General features: G+C 36.1%; 1 protein-coding gene across 10 annotated transcripts in view; it reads right to left on the bottom strand.

The window, feature by feature from the left end:
* Positions 1–3,041: 3,041 nt before the first annotated feature.
* WNK2 (WNK lysine deficient protein kinase 2) overlaps positions 3,042–19,390 on the bottom strand; it is a 128,363-nt gene continuing 112,014 nt past the window's right edge. For 9 of the 10 annotated variants that reach the window (XM_039348568.1, XM_039348561.1, XM_039348564.1 and 6 more), the window contains one exon: positions 12,769–14,772. In XM_039348568.1, coding sequence (XP_039204502.1) covers positions 14,458–14,772 — 315 coding nt within the window. In that variant the 3' untranslated portion in view covers positions 12,769–14,457. Of the gene's footprint in view, positions 3,291–12,768; positions 14,773–19,390 lie in introns of those variants that run through there. The other variant, XM_039348566.1, reaches the window with a different exon arrangement.

The raw sequence follows: 19,390 nt of genomic DNA, 5'->3' as shown, positions 1-19,390 counted from the left end.
AAGATGAAATAATTGTAATTTTGTGTAGAAAATGTAGATCAATAAAACACTTGATTTCTTTAAAAATATCTCTTCTTAAATTTTATAACTAAAGTATCCTCCATATCAAGATGTTTTCATTTCCTGCTATAAGGTTAAAGCAGAGAAGATGGGAACAAGCAGCTGCCAGACCAGTGATGGCCATTGTATAAACATATAATGATGGCTTGGCTTCAAGATCACCAAGCCCTGTGCCAAGTATCCATTAATTCAGAAAGGGAAAAAGAAGACTTGAATTTAAAACCTTGAGAACATATATAAATCCTACACATTTTTGCACTGGTTTAATTCTCATCTGTAGTAAAGATTCTAACTTAGCCAAGTAATGCCTGATCTTTTGCCAAGATAAGCTGAAAAGTTGAGCTATGGATGAAGCAATGGTCAGTAATTTATTGTTGACTCCTAGTTGGAGAAGCTTAACACCTGCAGTATCCAATTTCTCCAGAAGAGCACAGGATGCTCATAGAGAAAGAGACACTCACCATACTGTCATTGCTCGGATAATCCACAGATGCAATTGGATGTTATCCTGTTGAAAATAATGCCTCAGAGATCAGGAAACATGTATTTGGAACTTCTTGTGAAGTTAGTTATCTTACTATTATTCATATTTGAAAGGTCATAGCATTCCCATTTTCCTACGACATACATTCTCATGATAGGTATTTTAAAAATGTAGTCCAGTGTTTCTAAAATGGATTCAGGTTCATGCTTGTCACTTACAAGAGAGCTAGACTGCTCTGCTTCTCCTCCCAGCTTATCAGGCTAACCAAATGGCATGTCTGTGATAGGTTCTCTGGATGTTATATGGGCATCAGTTTTTCCATGAACTCAGAAACCAAACATTTTGATTGGGTGCCAGCCACCAGCAGAACAACAATAAGGAGTGCAGCTTGTTTCAAAAGCAAGTCTCTCTTTCAGCTCTCCAGAAGAGAGCATTTTACTTGAAAGTCAGTGTTTGCCATTCTAGGAATATCTTCTGGTGGGCAATTAAAAGCTTGGTGAACTTTGCATCTGTTATGATCAGTTAGGGTTATCCGGTCAATGAAAAAAAATTTATTTGATTTTTTTTCCTTTTTCTTGAATGCTCAGAAAGTGTGAATCTTAAATTTGGTATTAGAACAATGGGGAACTGAAAATAGACTGTTGCTTCTTTTAATCTTAGTTAATGCATTCAAGTAATGAATAAGAAAGCAAACTTGCTTGCAGACTCTGTGGCTTCCGATAGAACACTGCAGCCATGACAACAAGAAAGCATGTCTGAATCACCATGACAAAGAACTTAAGAAAAGTGATATGGTGCTATTATGAAACAAAAGCAAAAACTTCAATAAATCAAAGTTTGGTACAACTTAGAAAATAAACCAAGCCCTCGTCCACCTCTGAAGTAGCAAAAAATAATTTAATTACCTAAAGATTTGTTTGTTCACTTAAAAGTGCATGAAAGCAAAGTAGATGTTCTTAATAAGAAATGAATGCTTTTTATATTGGAAGGTACCATGATTTGTATCAAATTGAATTCCATTAAGTAACACAGTTTTCCAGGAATACTGAGATGAGAATTTCAACCTACTACTGTATAATTTCATTATATTGACATTTTATTTTACAACGCTATATTATTGTTGGCATCGCTGTTAACTTTCCATGTTAATGAAATCCATATATTATCTTTATTGCACTGGACTTAAATACTTTTTAAAAACCTTTGCACTTCTATGTGAATTTACTAGGAAATGCTGCAATGTCATTTTATTTTTACTGGTGTATGCCAGTGAGAAGATTTAGACAACATTCTTCATTTGGCACTTTGTTACAACTAGAGACTTCTGGGCTTTAAAACATTTTCCCCATATATCTGTTTAAATTAAATATCTGAATGTATATTTATATTGTGATATCCAGTAGTAATTGAGATGGGTAACACCACTATCAACTTCCACAACCATTTACATCTCTTGTAGCAAAAATAGTCTTCTAAGTCTTGAAGGTGATGGAAATCCCTTTGTTGTTCTTATTGTAATCCAAATATTTGCTAAGAGAGACTGAGCAGTCTCATGGTTTCTGGTCCCCTGCACTTAAGCACCTCACCAATGGGTATCTCATGTCTTTAGTAGGGCTGCACATCTAGATGACTGCATGAATTGTTAATACAGACCAACTGTTTTGTTTTGTTTTTTTGTTTTCTTTTTTTTAAAAAAAAAAAACTTTTTTCAGGAACCTGGGGGGGTCAAGAGGAATCTGATGCAGCTGCCTTAAGATTCACATTAACTTTAATAGCTGACTTCTCCAAATAGAGGCATCTTTTTTTCAGGTTTATACAAAACCTGTAGAAATCAGACTGCTCAATCAGTACTCATGCAAAATCCAAATCAGTTTGGAAGTGTGTATAATCTTAAGATTTATTACATAATCAACTGCCTATAGGAACCAGACTTTTAGGAAAATTCTTTATTTTTCTTGGAATTAACCGTGGTATGCCATGGAAGCCACTTTGCTGACCTAGCAAGTAGTCTGCCAACGGGATGAGACTTAGTTGCCAGTTTTTCTAAAATTCCAATAACAGTCTCTACTATCATATTTTTCAAAATGACATTACAATAGTGGTGATGATGGAAAATGTGGCATGTCAGGGAAGATTTTCTATGATGTTAAGAGAATTGGACTAGCAGTATTACTCCTCCCACATTGGCAATAATGAATGCCAATCTTTGCTTTTTTAAAAAACTGTTGGTAACACATATGTTAATTATCCCGATAGCCAAATCCTTTCACATCCCCAATAAGACAGCACTGCTCTTCTCATTAATTGAATGCTGTTAGCACTGCCACAAAAGGAATATTATTTGTTTCTATAATGGAACTGAAGAGTTTTCTGACTTGAAGCAGAACTATAGTGTGGTTAATCTGGCAGTGTGGAATAATTATATAGCTGTTTATGTGAATTAATCTGATTTAATCTGAATTATCAAAAGAAACAATGGATTATTTGCAAATAAAACTTTCTCCTCAAAATAATTATAGTTTATTTTTTGCATAATTTTTGAATTTCCACATTTAAATTTAAAAAACATTAGAAAGAGGCTACAAAACTGAATTGAATAGGTGGGCATAGTATACAGGATTTTGTCAAACAACATCAATTCCAGTTTTTTTCTCCTCTTCCTTCAATGAAATAAAGTCTTGTGGGTTTTTCCTCTTATTGGTGAACTTAGCCATGTGTCATTTAGTGATATTCTCTTCCTCAGAATCTAAAAGATAAACAGAAACAAACAAAAAAGATTACTAACGATGATTATATACATCCATACAGAAAAGGAAAGAAAATTAAGCTTCACCCAAGCTATGAGAAGCACATCCTTTGTGCCATGCTGAAAATTCCATAAATGTCATCCTTTTTCACCCAAAAAGTCTTTGCCTGACTCAAGCAAAGTAGAATGCTCTGCAAAGCATGAGATTGTTAGGCATACAGTATGTACTTTGAACTTTATTTTTTTTGGCTATGAATATGGATGGAGGACTTGAAATCCCAAAGAAATTGGAGAGAAAAATGGCCGCACATGACAAGATGTAGAAAGCAAATCAAAGCTTGATTTCATTTTTTAAATGAAAACAAGGCAATAAAAAGAAATCAAAAATTAATTGCACCAATCCCAGATTCAGCCACGGAGTTCTCGGATGAAGCAAAATCTCTGAATGACTTAAACATGACCTTATATGAATGCTCTGTGAAGCTACAGAGGGAACAATTTCTTTCTTTTCAAAGAAAGGTCTGCAATTTTTTTAGGACAACAGGTATGGAATGTGCAGAGTTGCAGTGGCATGATATAAATAATATGAAAAGGAGAACCTCAGTTTCTGAGCTTGGTTGCCCAAATGTGTGTCCTCTTTACACAGGGTACTTCTTTATCTGAAGAACAATCACACGATGGTCAGTTCATGGGTTGCCATCTTTCTTACTATTAGGCAGACCAATCCTAAGACACATATTTTATATCCAAAAACATTGCTGCCTAAAGAGACATCTTGTTTTGTATTGGTTTGTTTAAAAAAACCTCCAGTTGTTTTAATCAACATTTCTTGGTTGGACATGTGGGAAAAGTATAGCATTTTTCAGGATTCTTCGGCTCCACAGCACCTTCTGACACGCCTTCTCCTTACTCCAAACAGCCTCCATTTCTTAGGATTTCCTTTCCTTGGAAAGAGCAAGTAGCAAAGGCTTCCGGGAAATCATAGAGGGGGAAACCTCCCATTTTGGTTTCCATCCTCCAAAGATAAGCACCAAAGTAGGGTGAGAACCATACAGACACTACATTAAGCATGAATTAATTGGTATGTAAAACTAAGTGAAAGGGGAAAGAAGGATACAATAACTGAATGGTGGCAATCTACTCTTGAAAAGTGGAGTTTATGTATCATGCAGCAAAATGAAAGTTTAGGTTTAATTATGAATGGAGGGGTAAAATATATGTCAGAAAGTATGAAATGGTGTTATCTAGGTTGTTTTGGATATGTAGGAATGTAAGATATATTGGTTGGCAATATTGCATATTAGGAATGGTGATCATGGAAGAACTATGTGAAATTTTTGTGAAAACACTGCACAACATTCTGAATGAATGTGACCAAAAAAAAAAAAAAAAAAATTCTGCTAGGTAACAGTAAGGGGTAAATGAAATGGAAAACTGTGTGGATTATTTGGAGACCCACTGTTCATTGAATGTCTACTTAGAAAAAACATTTGTTTCGATTATGGATTAATCCATAATCCATATGGATTAAGCATAAATCTCTTCATAGATACACAGATGAGAGGTTCTGAATTTGTGGCAGACCTCTCCTTGAAACTGTCAAAAGTTGATCTTAAAGAAAAATGGACATGGAAGAAAAAGAATGAAGTGAGAGTAATTTGGCTGAAAATAAAATGATTGCAGGAAGAAGTACAAATGCTGTCTAGAAGGTAGAAAGAAAATGCAGAAGAGGAGGATGTGGAAACTGCTTTGTATAGAGTGAAAAGAGTGATGTTACCGAATGCCACAGAAATGTGTGGTGTTACACCAATAGGAAATTTGAAAAAATGAAAAAGCATGTTTGCTAGAACAATGAAGTAAAAGAGTCTGTGGATATAAAAATTGCATATAAGAGAACGTTTTCTGCAAAAATGGGGATATTCCATTTTTGTGTGTAAAGGGAGAAAAAAATTAGTTTTATAGGGTGAACTTGATGAAAATAAACATTTATTTCAGCAAGTGAATGAAAAGGGCTAAGTAAGGAGAATCAATGAAATTTAAAAATAAAACAGAAAATATTTTGGGATATAAAGAGAAGAATTCATATGAATGCTATAAAATTAAGTGTTCAAGATAAATGATGAAAAGGAAGTCATTAATACAATGAGAATTCAAAAATGGTAAAGCTATAGATGTAGATAGTCCAGTGGGAACAAAGTTAAAGTATGGATGTGTTTGTGAATGGCTGTGCAGTTTATTTAATGTGTGTGAAGATTGCCTCTGTCTCTGACAATAGGAAGAATACTGTTACTGTTCTCCTTAATTAAAGCTCCAGTGCGGTACAATAGTCAAATATGCCTGGGAAGGTCTTTGCAGAATAAAACAATTAGAGGATGCAATCATTAACAAAATTATGGGGATTCAGAAAATTGCCTGGAAAATATTTTTTTGTATTTCAGCAGGACATTGAGAATTGTATGAATGTAAGATACTTTATTATGAATTTTTAAAAGAAAGTATATTATAAATTGAATTGTGGAGAGGGGTATTTTTTTTTAATGAATATGAAGTTGAAAATCGTTACCGTGTTAAGAGTTGGTGCACGATGGAGGTAAATTATGCATGAGATTAAATGGAATGTGGAGAGAATGGTTTCAGCGCTGAGAAGGAAGGATGTATGATGGTGCCTCGGTTGTTAATGTACTTTTGGATACTATGTAAGGAATGCTTGTGGTATTATTAATGGTGTGTTGGTTAAAGATTTAAACATAGCTATGCTGCTTTATGCAGATTATGCCACATTGTTGGCTCAGAACTTGATTTGTAGTGAGTGATGGATAGATTGTATGACGCACTGAAGAGTATTTGAAAATGTATGCATCAAAATCAAGAGTGAACAAATAGAAGCGCTCTCTCTCTGTCTTTCTCTCTGTGTGTACAAGAAAATATCTAAAACAAAATATGAATTCAAGTAACTTTGCATGGTATAAAGTGTTTGCTGCGTTTCTTTTTTATTTTAAGCTTTTGATGTCTCTGGCTTAGTATCTGTTACCGATACTCTTTTTCTGCATTTTGCATAATGCTACAAAGCAAGAGATTTACAAGGAAATGATATGATAGATATGTATGTTCACAAAATGACTTTTTAAATAAGATCTCAGGCAATATCAAGAAAATCCTGTGAGTCTTAAAAAGGTAAAGTCAAGGTCAGCTCCTGAACATTTCCAATTTTAGGCTAGTAGATCTAGACAGCAAAAAAAAAAAAAAAAAAAAAAAATCTGGATTTCCACAAAGAAATACAAAAAACTCAAGTTGTGCTTCCACCTAATAATTGCCAGGATACTTGTAATCTAGTTCCAATAGCCCTAAATTTAATGGATTTTGGCAATAATACGGAATATTCTGGACAGTATTAAATATGGCAATTCCTTCCCCAGTTAAGTAACAATTTGGTTCTCTAGGAAAAAAATACAGTACTTTCAAAGGTTTTAAACAGACATTATTCTTTCATTTCAATAAGTACAAATTGATTTAAAGAACTAATTGATATTAACATCCTGAAATGCACATTGGCCTTTTTCTCAGGAAAGCTAGTATACTATAAAACTATTTTTAATGTGTAAATGCTTGCCAATCAATTCTAATTACCTTTTTTTTTCATGGTTGTATTGTTACCAAATTGCCCAGATGAGTGACCCATCCATTCCATGTTTTTGTCAAAATAGAGTGACATCATGCACTTGCAAACAAAGCATGGATAAGCACATAAGCAAGCAATCCTGTTTTCCCATTGCTTGGTCATGCTGAGTGAGTTACAAGCACAGATTCAGGCTTCCATGCTCACTTCTAAGGGAATAAGCCCCACTGATCTGACATCTGCGCAACAGAGAATGGTGTGGTCCAGTATCCTAACCAAAAGAGAATTATAAACATTTGACCAAAATCAATGACATAGTGATGTAGACTGGAAATCAGATCGGCATGGATATTAAACATGTGGATATCCATGCCATTTCCAAAGTGAACTTCCCTAAAGCCCCATTAAGGGTGGACGTGGAGATGTCTTGTTTTGGGGAAGATTATTGCCAGTGGTCCAAGGTAGGTTCATCCATATTCTCCAATTTCCCTCTTGTGTTTCAGCTCCCATGTCCCATTTCCAGCCATTCTAGGGGATCTGTTCATGAGTGTAGAAACCTGAAGAGGATGAGAGGCCAGTAAGGTCCTGAGGGATTCTACTAAAATTACTCTTAAATTCAAGCCTCAGCTTTCTAGAAAATCTTTATAGTGATAATGTGGGCAGGTCTTGAAAGGTAGGATGATATTTTTACCACAAACATTACATGTCCAATATATTGGAGGTTAAGGATAATAGGTACTTAAGGCTGACTTCTTTCTTGGGCCACAATAGCATCTTCTGGTAAACCTACTAGACTAGAACTAATGAAGTTACTTAGTTTGGTAATGAACATCTGCAAGAAAACAACACGCTCAGAGAGCACTAAGGACCCCAGACGTAGTGGTTGACAAACAAAATCACCACTTACTGTACTCAGAAAAAAAAGTCCTGCCCCATATTAAACCACATGTTTTAATTTAGAATTTAAATTAATCCCTACAGTACTTAACTCTGCCCTTTCATTGTTGCCGATTCATGTCCTAACTTTTAAGTTGCAGGTCTAATACAGGTAAGTCTTCATCCTTTTCTTGGACAAGAAGAAAATATACAACTCACAGCTGCTCCCTTTTGTGAGATTAATGGGCGTCAACAGCAGACAGAGGCCAGGCATTTCATCAGGTACAAAGTGATGCAAACCTTTCAGATGTTACATGGAAACCATGAAAAGAATTACTTTTTACACTTTCCCATAATAGACATAGATTTTTTTTCCTATTAAAAAGTAGCGTGTGGAACAAGTTGCCATTTATGCAGGGGTGTATTTATGCTATACCCCCATCCAGTTTTAACCATAGCCAAAAGAGACAAAACATCATTCTTTACCTAATGCTTTTTTCAATGAAAAAATGCAACTTTTTAACAGTAATTTTCGGTGGTAGATATTATATAGACTACAAACTCCTCTAACACTCGAAAGGTTCTGTGCATGGCACATTCGAACTTTTCTGAAGCTTTAGAATCCCAGCTACTTTCAGAATCCATGGATGCAAGGATCTTTAAAACAAAAACAAAATAGCAGTATATACTAACTACTAATCAGGAACCAAGCGAAAGGAGTAAAAACATTTTTGGGGGGGGTTTGTGTGGATGTGTAAGTGTGCATTTTTACGTATTATTTTCTCAGAGATCAAGTTAATTTTTAAGTTAGTCTGTTCACCATATATTTTGGGAATCTATTAGACTTGTGTGGGGGAAAAAAAGTAAATTGTTTCAACCTCTGCGATAAAATTAGTTTTATCTTTCTTCCATGTGTATATAAAAATTAATTTGCAGACATCATTGAGAGAGAAAGAATGGTTTAATCTTGATGTGCCTATGGAGATTCTCAGCCATCCAGGTCCCAAAGGTGCTTTTTCAGGAGGCAACTGGACTGCCTTGTTTTTCTTTGAAGACGTTTCGCTTCTCATCCAAGAACTTTTTTCGGCTCTGACTGGATGGTGGGCAGTTCCAAGAAGGTGCCACGCCTATTTGCACCACTCAGGTGACCCTGACAACAGAGATAAACCCCCAGGTGGCCTCAATAACTCTCTAAAAGAATGCAAATGACCAGCTGTCTGCAAGGAGTATAAATCCTTCCATTCCCCACCATCCAGTCAGAGCTGAAGGAGCTTCTTGGATGAGAAGTGAAACGTTTTCAAAGAAAAAACAAGAAAGTCCAGTTGCCTCGTGAAAAAGCACCTTTGGTTTAATCTTAACAGTTTAAACTAAAAAAAAGTCACCATTCTGTTTTTTTTTTTCAATAAAAATAAAGGCTAGACAAACTAAATTAATATATTGCACACAACATTTCTAGAATGTATCAGTCTATCTGGAAAATGTAGAAATTAGTTCCATTATCAACCACAAATGATGATGATATTTTACAATTAAGAGGAACCTAGCTTACTGTTCAAGGATTTTTCACTACAGATGTATAGAAACTTCATATTTAGAGGCAATATATTTGAATACCAAGTGCTGGGAACAGAATGGAAACACCTTTGCCTTATTTATGGCGTTTGAAAAATGTGCAGGTAATCTTTGCCTTACAGCCACAACTGAGATCAAAATTTCTGTTGCCAAGCAAGACAGTTGTTAAGTGAATTTTGCTCCATTTTTACAACCTTTCTTTGCCACAATTGTTAAGTGAATCACTGCAGTTGTTAAGCTAGTTCTTAACAACAACACAGTTCTTAAGTGAATCTGGCTTCCCGATTGACTTTGCTGGGACAGTGCAATTGTCATAAATACAGGCCAGCTCTCAAGAGTCTTAATTTTGATCACATGACCATGGGAATGCTGCAATGGTCACAAGGGTGAAAAATGGTCATACCTCAGTTTTCTCGGTGCCACTGTAACTTTGGGCATTAAATGAATGGTTGTAAGTCAAGGACTACTGCATGTTGGATTAGAAAGACTCTTGGTCTCAGGCAAGAAGCTTTCTATTACTTTGGTTTTGTCTCATCTACATCAATGCAACTATTTTCAAAAGAGTTAATGAAATGTAGTAGAAATTCTTACATACCTTCAGTAGAAATGTGGGTGTATAATGAAAGAGGAAGTGAGAGCATGTTATGAATAAAGATAGGGGCACATCTAGGAATTTTCAGTTACTTATAGTCATGGTATTAATTTTCCGACATTATTGTATTTTTTAATCCCAGGTGAAGACATAATGTAGTTGCAAATACTTCTGTATCAGTCTAAGACTTAGCTAAATCATATCTACCAGTCCTTTGTGCAGCATTTCACCGTCATTCATTCAGAGATACTGAAACTGAATAGACTGGTTCAATTTTCAATTTGCCAAACTGCAGCCGCCTCCTGATCCTACACTGCAGGTTTTCTGCTAGTTTCTTTTCTATTTCAATATACAAAAAGACTGTAGGTAGAATAAAATATGCTGATCGGTGGACCAACACTTGTATTATGGGAGCTTCTTCATGCATTGGTGATGGAAAGAGAAAGGGTACAAATCATCTCACTGAAGATGAATTCAGTTTGAGATGAATCTGAAGAAAAGAAATGGCCAATAAAACTCCTAGTGTGCAAGAAATATTTGTTGGCAGCTTTCTTTAATGTCAACACTTTTGTGGTGCTTAAGATTAATGAGACTGTCAACATGATTGTCTGCAAATCCACCTATCAAAGCAGGAACCCCATGTTTTTGATGCTGCTTATTACTGCCTTAGATCCCAGTGCCCTTCATGATGCTTTAAAGGTTACAACTAATTCAGAATCCTTTTTTAGCAAAATGATTAATTGCTTTGAGTTCATCTTTTTTAAAATTATTTTTTCAGGTAATATGAGAAATGCTTCCTCTCTACTCCTGCCCATGATTTTAAGGATAACTTGCTGACTATACCTACATGCTAAGTCTATGTGAAAGGCCAAATCATAACAAGGGTGAACTGGAGAAAAACAAGACCTCAATATATTTCAAGTTATTGTGACTAATGTTTCCTGTAAACCAGCTCCTTATTTACAGAATAGAATGCGGGCTACATTTGCAAAGCCTTTCTCTGGCAGAATTTTAGCATCTCTTTCAAAGCCATGAAAGCACTTTGAATATGAATTGGATGCTTCTTAATACTAACTGGATCTTTTTGATGCAGTATTACAATCAGGTCTCGCAGCTCTGCACTCCACATATTATGCCCAAGTAATGCCATTTCCTTACAATCAAATTGTAGAATATATAACTCTACTAAGATATCTAGAAAACTGATATATTCACACACACACACACACACACACACACACACACACACACACAATAATTGTTTCCTGTATATTTGTATTATTTTAAATTTATTATCTTGCTGCCACTGAGGTTGTTTAATCAAGTAGAAAGTTAAGGTCTTTTTCTGCCCCCAAATAAAATTACAGCAGCATGCACTGCAAATGTAGTTACATTTGTGTATTTGAAAAGAGAGGCTTGCTGCTGTAAGTGCAACTGCAGAAAGAACTAATTCAATTCAATTATATTTTTAGACTTTTCAGTGTGACGTGGCAAAATGTGAGATCTGCCATGAGCAACCTCTCAAAGCAGTGTTTCTCAATCTTGACAATTTTAAGGCATGTGGACTTCAACTCCCAGAATTCCACAGCCAGCAATGCTGGCTGTGGAATTCTGGGAGTTGAAGTCCACATGCCTTAAAATTGTCAAAATTGAGAAACACTGTCTTAAAGAGATCATGTTTGGATGTATAGCCGGGGAACCCGGGGAAGCATTCTTCGGCAGTAGCCTTCCAGCCTGTCATGGGAACACTCTCCCTTTGGAACCTTTCCATAGCCAGTTCACTGTTTCTCAGCTTTAAGATTTATGGACTTCAACTCCCAGAATTCCTCGGCCAACATGGCCAGCCAAGGAATATGGAAAGCTAAGTCCATTCACCTTAAAGTTGAGAAACACTGCAATAACCTATTGCTTTTCAAAATGTGACCAGATCGTCCTGTTCTATCTGCCCTTTAAAATTTCTGCTTCAGCTAGTAGAGAAATGGGTCAAAGTTTGCATGTAGACAAATTTTACTTTATGAAGTAAAATCTCATGTATTTTAAAATTTCTCAAATGTGAGCCTTATACAATGAACGGTAATTCTCTAAAATGGAAATAAACAGACACATAAATATTCTACTCCTAAATTAGGCTCTTTCCCAATATTTACTTTTGAGAGGTCACAACTTTTAGGATGAGGTCTATAATTCAGTAATAGAGAACCCCTCCACAGAAGATTGCAATTTTAATGTTGGCATCTATCTTTCTTCAAGGTATACGCAACTGATTTAAAAGATTATATACTGACTGCATTAAAATTATGCAAAATGTGTTATGCTAGTAATCTTTTTGATATGCTGAAATAGCATAACTCCTCCATCTGATTCATTCCCCATTACATCTTTTTTCTCTTGTGCAACACATATAAGCAAAGTTTAAGGGATCACATTTTAATGTTATTGTACTGATTTTTGCTAAATAAAAACATCTTTCCATAGTTATTTTCTGTTTAAACTTGTAGTTATAGACAGAAGTTAATATTGGTAACAAAATTAGTCAATAATGATCAAGCCCTATTCCACCAAATGTGATTAATGAATTAATGAAAAAAATATTGTCTGTATGTGGAGCTTATTTGCCGATTCCATCTTCTAAAATGTTGCTCATTTTGATGGCCAAGGTATCACCGTAAGCACAGGCATGAAACATTTCAGTTCTAATTCTAGATATCCTACCTATCATTTGACTGCACGAATTGCTTTAAAAATGTACCTGTCCCCGATAATGGGAGAATGAAGTTGAATTGTGGAATTGCTCCTTAATAGCTGAAACTTTTAGCAACACATTTTTTTCAAGCACAAAAATGTTTATTTTTTTCCCCTTTTCTTGAATATATACAGTCTCTTGGTAGTGAGAGGTTATACCACTGACCATCATACACAAGGGGCTGAAACAGGTTGTACAACAGGCAGTCGTGGCAAATGGGAAGTTTCAGTGCAAGCAAAAGGGGGAGACACTGAGAAGACATTTTCGGTGTTTATGCTCATAAAGCATACATACATGAATCTAAAATAAAGTCTCAAACAATGTAAAGATACATGTTACAGAGAACAGAAATCTCTTACTATCGATGTATTCTCCCCAGGCAGAAGACTGCGTCAAGTTCTACAAAATTCAATTCTAACAGAATTGACGGCATCATATTCAATGGTACCAACAAAATATTGCAGACAGTTCTTGAATGCTCAAAGTACAGTAGACTCATATAAATAACAGATGGGCAGCGCAAAACAGCTCCACCCCTTCAGCAGGCAGTTTAAAAATACCGCTGCCATATTGAGAGTGGCAAAGTGCAAGCAGTGTGCCTTCAGCTTTAGTACTGTGATTCTTTTGAGTGTGTGCCACTATATTCGTAGATGGGATTCTTCGCTCCTTTTCCACCAAAGGAACAAACCTGCAAATAAATAGTGGCTCTCGTATGCCTTTAAGACTGACAGGTGAAGATGCAAATTCTACATACGGTAACATAAAGCAAATGTTAAGAAGGAAGGAAGCACAAGTCAAAAGCCAATTCCATTTCATGGAGAATACTTTTAAGCATTTGGTGGGCAGGCAGATCACATGCAAGGAGATTTCCATACTTACAAAGATCTTACAATAACTTTGGCCTGTTATCCTAATGTCAAGAATTATGGTTAAGTATATTTCACACATGAAACATGCAAGGTTTCTAATGTAACTGAATTAGATGGTTCAGAAGATGGCAAAAAATGTTACAGTTGAATATCAGAGGGGGAAGAACATCTGCCTGCCAAATTTGCTCTTTGAAAGAAAAAAAGAGGTTGTCACTTGCAACTGCTTTTCCAGAAAGACCACATAACAATTGTTTTCCTCAAACACAGAGATACAACTTACATTCAGGCTCCCTCAGTAACAACAAAGCGATCCATTTCATTACCCTTTACTCAAAGGGCTGGAACCCCAGTCAGAGAGCAGGGCAAATATTTAAACTACCAAACACGCCACTGGTTAAATTAAAAGCATTTAACAGGAGAAAAGAAAACTGGTCCAGAATTTTGGATGTAAACTGTCACCATTAAATTTATACCTTTATATTTTTTGCAAATAAAAAAGTTAAGCTTTTCCCAAGCAGTTTATAAATAAAGTACACCTTTCAGTTATTGTTGTGATTATTTTAACCTTCCCAGTTTGAACTGAAAAGCTTGAATTCAAGGCACTATACTCCTGTAAGTTCAGTACAGTTCTCCTACCCATCAATTCAAGTACTTTAGTGTTGAACGTAGTTGTTTCAAACACCAGAGAAGAAAATCAATCGTCTTCGGCAATGAAGAAAAAGGAAGGATTGCCGAAGAGCACATAGATTGGTGGGAAAGCATTTCACCGGGCCGGCCTGAGCGGGGCATGGCTAATGAACTAGTGAGCCTGAACGGGGCCAGCAGGGAGAAACAGACTGCCTAGGAGCTAAGCACTGGACGGTTGCCATTTGGAAGTCAGCTACTGAGGTCATTCCAAATTAGGGCCTTTGCAGGGGCACTGGAAACAACTGGAAGCTATTGGGGCCAAGAGCTGGAAACTGTGCAATGCTCTGGCCTCCTCTCATCCCCGGCTGGGTGGTTGGGCCCGACCAGGGCACTCCAAAGAAGGTCGTAGGGAGAAGTCCTCCGTACTGACCAAGAGGCATCACATAAGGATTGACTGGGCCAGTAAGGAGAGTACCTGGCATAGGCACTGGCTGGGATGGTGGAACTCCAGAAGTTAATGCAGCTGACAGTGGACAAGTCACTGGAACAACACACTTTTCCCCCATTCCTGTTCTTGCTGCATTAACCTATAAAAGCAAACATAAGAAAGTGTAGCTGTAATTCTTGTTTCCTCTTTTACAGAGCAGTTCATAGAAATTATCATTGTCAACCCATCTCTTTAACCCTCTGTTTGGAGGATACATACTGGACATGCTCCCTCCTGTGGCCGAAATGGCCAAAGAGAGGATGAACGCACAATTCCTTCTCACGGTGGGGCTCTAACACAACCCCTTCTCATGTTATAAACACCAAGGGAATTCTAGCTGAATCCAATACATTTTTAAGTAGGGCAAAACCCCTCCACCAAATAATCATCATTTCTCTCTGCAGGAACAGTTAACAAATGAATGTGACAAATCACCGCTTTCCTTAAAGCAACATCAGCTATGACTATTTCTCCAGCGGTAGCTAATATTAGCTGGAGAACATTTTTGTTATGCACATTTTAAAGAGCCAATGGCTAAATTTGGAAAACTAGCCATCTATAAAATGTTATAAAATAGAAAGTATGTTCCCAAAGCATCCAATTGTAGTAAGTAGTTAACCCTTTCCCTCCGTTTGTTAAATAACTGCAATAACTTTAAAGTCTCTCCCCCAGATGTGTTTCTACCATTTGAATAGACATTTGCATATAGACACAGAGTTCTTCAGTCAGTTTCATATCCAGGCACAGCTAAACTAGATGAAAGAAATTTTGGATCACTGAGAGCAGCTGACATTTTGAGAATTATGAGGTTAAATATAGACCAAAGGATTGCTTGGTTCCCTCTGGATCTGGTTAGCAGGTTTTAATTTCATAAATGATTTACAACTTTTGACAGTAATTCCATTAAGTTAACACCTACTCCTGAACAATCTTTGAGGCAAATCCCAGGGTCCGTAAGCATGAAATCAGATTGATAATTACACCCAGGGACTGACCATTCTTAAAACGGGAAAAGTACACAAGTACACATATGAAAAGCCAAACATCTTAGGGAATGTAAAGGTGTCTTCATTCTTGGCATATTTTCTAGAGGTAGTTCTCAACTTATAACCACAATTGAGCCCAAAATTCCCATTGCTAAGCAAAGCCGGGTTGTTGTTTTTTTTTTTTTTTGCCACAGTTGCTAAGTGAATCACTGAAATTAAGTGAATTGTATAGTCTTTAAGTGAATCTGTCTTCCCCCGTTGACTTTGCTTCTCAGAAGTCATCTGGCAAGATTATAAATGGTGATCACATGCCTCTGGGGAAGTGCAACTGTCAAGTGCCTGAATTTTGATCACGTGACCATGGGGATGCTGCAATTGTTGTATGAAAACCAGCCATAAATCACTTTTTTCAGTGCTGTTGTAACTTTGGTCACTAAACAAATGGTTGTTAAGTTGAGGACTACCTGTACATCCTACTGTATTCTGTAGAATTATTGTCGGGCTAGCAGCCATTTAACTTAATAGATTCCTAGATCGGGCCGACAAGCCAAAGCTCAATTCAAATTCCTGTGCATTGATTGTGTGAAATACTAATCTGAAAACATTATTTACTGGTGTCTTTCTTCTAAAACACTGCATGTTTTTATTCTGGGAATAAAGACAATTTGCTCAAAAAAAAAAAAGGATGGGTTTTATTGTTGCTAAGAAAGAAAAAGCCATTCCAATATAGTTGTCCCAACCCAAGATATCAAGTCTTGCTAGTAGAACAAAGATAAATAATTTATAGTTCTATGGCCAACTTTTACTTTTTTTTCAGAATACTCAATAATCCAGAAAGACGTTCTGGAATAGGAAATAGGTATGTTTCTGACTAACATTAAGTTGAAGAAGTAAATCAAATCTGCAGAATAATGTACTGTTTTTCTCTCTGGATTCTTTAACCAAGGGAAATACCAATAGTTCCTATCTGAGGAATATTCATTATTAAATATTCAATATTGCAGGATAACGTGTAACAAAGTATAAAAACAGGGGTGCCACAGAAATGAACATATGGTCAGAATGTAATTGCTATTTCACTATATTTACTATTGTGGCCTTGTAACATATTTGGAAAAGCCGTTTAATGACAGATAAAAGTTGTTTTGCAGAATGGATTTGGCTCAGGACACTTCATTTAGGCAGATGGGCCTGCCCTTTATGCCACCACAATTATTCATATGAGTCTTTCCCCAACCTTGGTGCCCATTAGATACATAAACTTCAACTGTTTACATTCCTTAAAATTATAGCAGAGTCTACTCTTAGTTAATTAGCCTCAATCTGTAAAAAATTCATTTTAAAAGAAGTTATTTCTGTACAGGTAGTCCTCTCTTAGCAACAATTGGGACTGGAATTTCTGTCACTAAACAACAGTTATAAAAACCCCTCATGTGACGAGTTATTTAGCAATGAACATTCTGGCACTTACCGTTGCTATTATTAGGCAAATCCCACAATGAAGAAGGTTGCAAATGGCAGTCATATGACCATGGGGATACTGCAATTGACATAGTTGAATGGTCTCTGAACAAGTGGTTATTAAGCAAGGACCACATGTATAAATAGTTTTGCAATTGTGGAGTAAGATGTGACTGTGACCATCATGTATCTGGGCACTAAACTGACACAATCTTGATAATATGTGGTTGTATATTGTATATTGTATATGCACATTATATGAAACCTCATTTGATTTTTTTCAGAACTTCTTTGTTAATTGATTTGCAAAGAATTATTCCAGAAAATTCAGAGCTAAAGAAAAATATAACTAATTTATGATACTGGGGGGAAAATCATGCAGGATATGAAGAAACATTGAAAGATTTGTTGGCTTCAAGCTTCATTCTTTATGACATCACCCACTAGGACACTCAATCACATTTTTATATCACACAGTACAGTGTGGATGGCTTTTCATTGGAGACTACTATCTATGGAATGGAAAATTATGTTTTGATTATTTTCAGCCATTATTCCTCATTTGCAATGGTTGGGCCACTACCCATGCTGATTTGTTTGAGTCTTCATTTTAAGAACACATTACATCATAGGAAGAAGGGAAATTATTGTTTTCCCATTTTACTCATAGCTTTTAAATGCAGATTAATGCCAATTAAATTCCACCAACATTTCCAATGCTTTGTTGTACTGGTAAAGCAACTGAATAAATGAACAAGCCACATTCATAAAATAAAACTTCAAAATATTGAAATGCAGAATAACAGAGTTGGAAGGGATATTGGAGACAAATGGTTGTCCAATCTCTTCTTAAAAATTCCAGTGTTGGAGCACCCACAACCTCTGGACGCAAGTCGTTCCAGTGATTATTTTATTTTGCTCACCATTCTCAACACTATGCTCCCATTCAAAATTCTAAATGTTACTTGAATATTATGCTGCTCATAATATAGGTAGTCCCCACTTACTGATCAGTATTCATCTACCATTTAAAATTAGGATAGCAACGAACAAGGAGACTTATGATTGGTTCTCAAAGTTGTGGGCATTGTACCATCCCATTACAATTCAGGCAGTTGGCAACCAGCACACATTTATGACAGTCAGAGCATCTCATGGTCATGATTACCATTTGCAATCTTTACAGCTAGCTTCCCAAAAACAAAATCAATAGGAAATCACAAGTCATGGTCTTGAGACATTGCCCTTAATAACTTATTGTGATTCACTTAATTACTGCAGCCAGAATTGTTGTTATAAATCTGTGTGGTCATATGACTTTTCACTTTACAACCTTGTCACTTAGCAATGGAGTTTCTGGTCCCATGGTTCATAAGTGTGGTTAAGTGTGGAAGTCTGTATCTTACCCAACTCGCAACACTCAAGGTGTGCATACACACTTGTATTATGTAGTTATATTTTGTTTACATTTATCCATCAATCAAGGAAATAGCCTCCAGTAGTTCAAAATTCTATTTTCTTACTTTTTGTTCCAACAGATATTACTTATCAGTTTAAGCATTATTAGAGAAAGGTCCTCATATGAACTCATGAGCTATTAATTATATTCTACACATATTCCATTAGATGGAAAGAACAGTGAGCTATTGTAGCCTCCTTTGTGCACGATGTCAAAAACAAAAGAGCACATCTTTGTTGGCTGCTCAAGCTTTTCAGCCAGGTTGAGAAATTGTGTCCTTTACTGCAAGAGTTCCTGGTGCAAAACAAGCAAAGAAAAGTAAATTCTGTTTAGGCATGGGGTCGGGGAGGAGGGAGGAAGTGTGAGCTATACTGCTTATATTGTTTTGGATATCAAATAAAACAGGACAAGAGAATTCTTGTAAGGTTTTATGAAACTGATCCAAGAGTCACCTGCTTTTTCAAGTAAAATATACAAAGTTTTTTTTTTTCTTAGAGAAAAGGATGATGCTAAAAGGAACGGAGCCGCTGGTTGAATAAAAATAACATGTGTAGTATTTATAGTGTATGGTAAGGAAAATAATAGTACATTTGCACTGAAACAGCATGCATTCAACTTTCGTGATCAGATTTGTTTGCACAGCAATTATGTATACATATATATTGTAAGAATGTACAAAACCTGGTAATAAAAATTCTGTCTCCCTCAAATACAGTACTTTTCAGCCTTTTCCTTTTCTTAGATCTCACCAGACTACACAGACATTCTTTGGAAATGCTTGGCACCACTTTATCAAAATCCTGACTGTATCA

Source organism: Crotalus tigris, unplaced genomic scaffold (genome assembly GCF_016545835.1).
Source record: "Crotalus tigris isolate CLP2741 ecotype Arizona unplaced genomic scaffold, ASM1654583v1 scf7180000018160.1183395, whole genome shotgun sequence".
In the NCBI taxonomy this organism is placed as follows: domain Eukaryota; kingdom Metazoa; phylum Chordata; class Lepidosauria; order Squamata; family Viperidae; genus Crotalus; species Crotalus tigris.
Note: the sequence above shows the minus strand (reverse complement) of the source record. Positions and strands in the feature narration are given on the sequence as shown.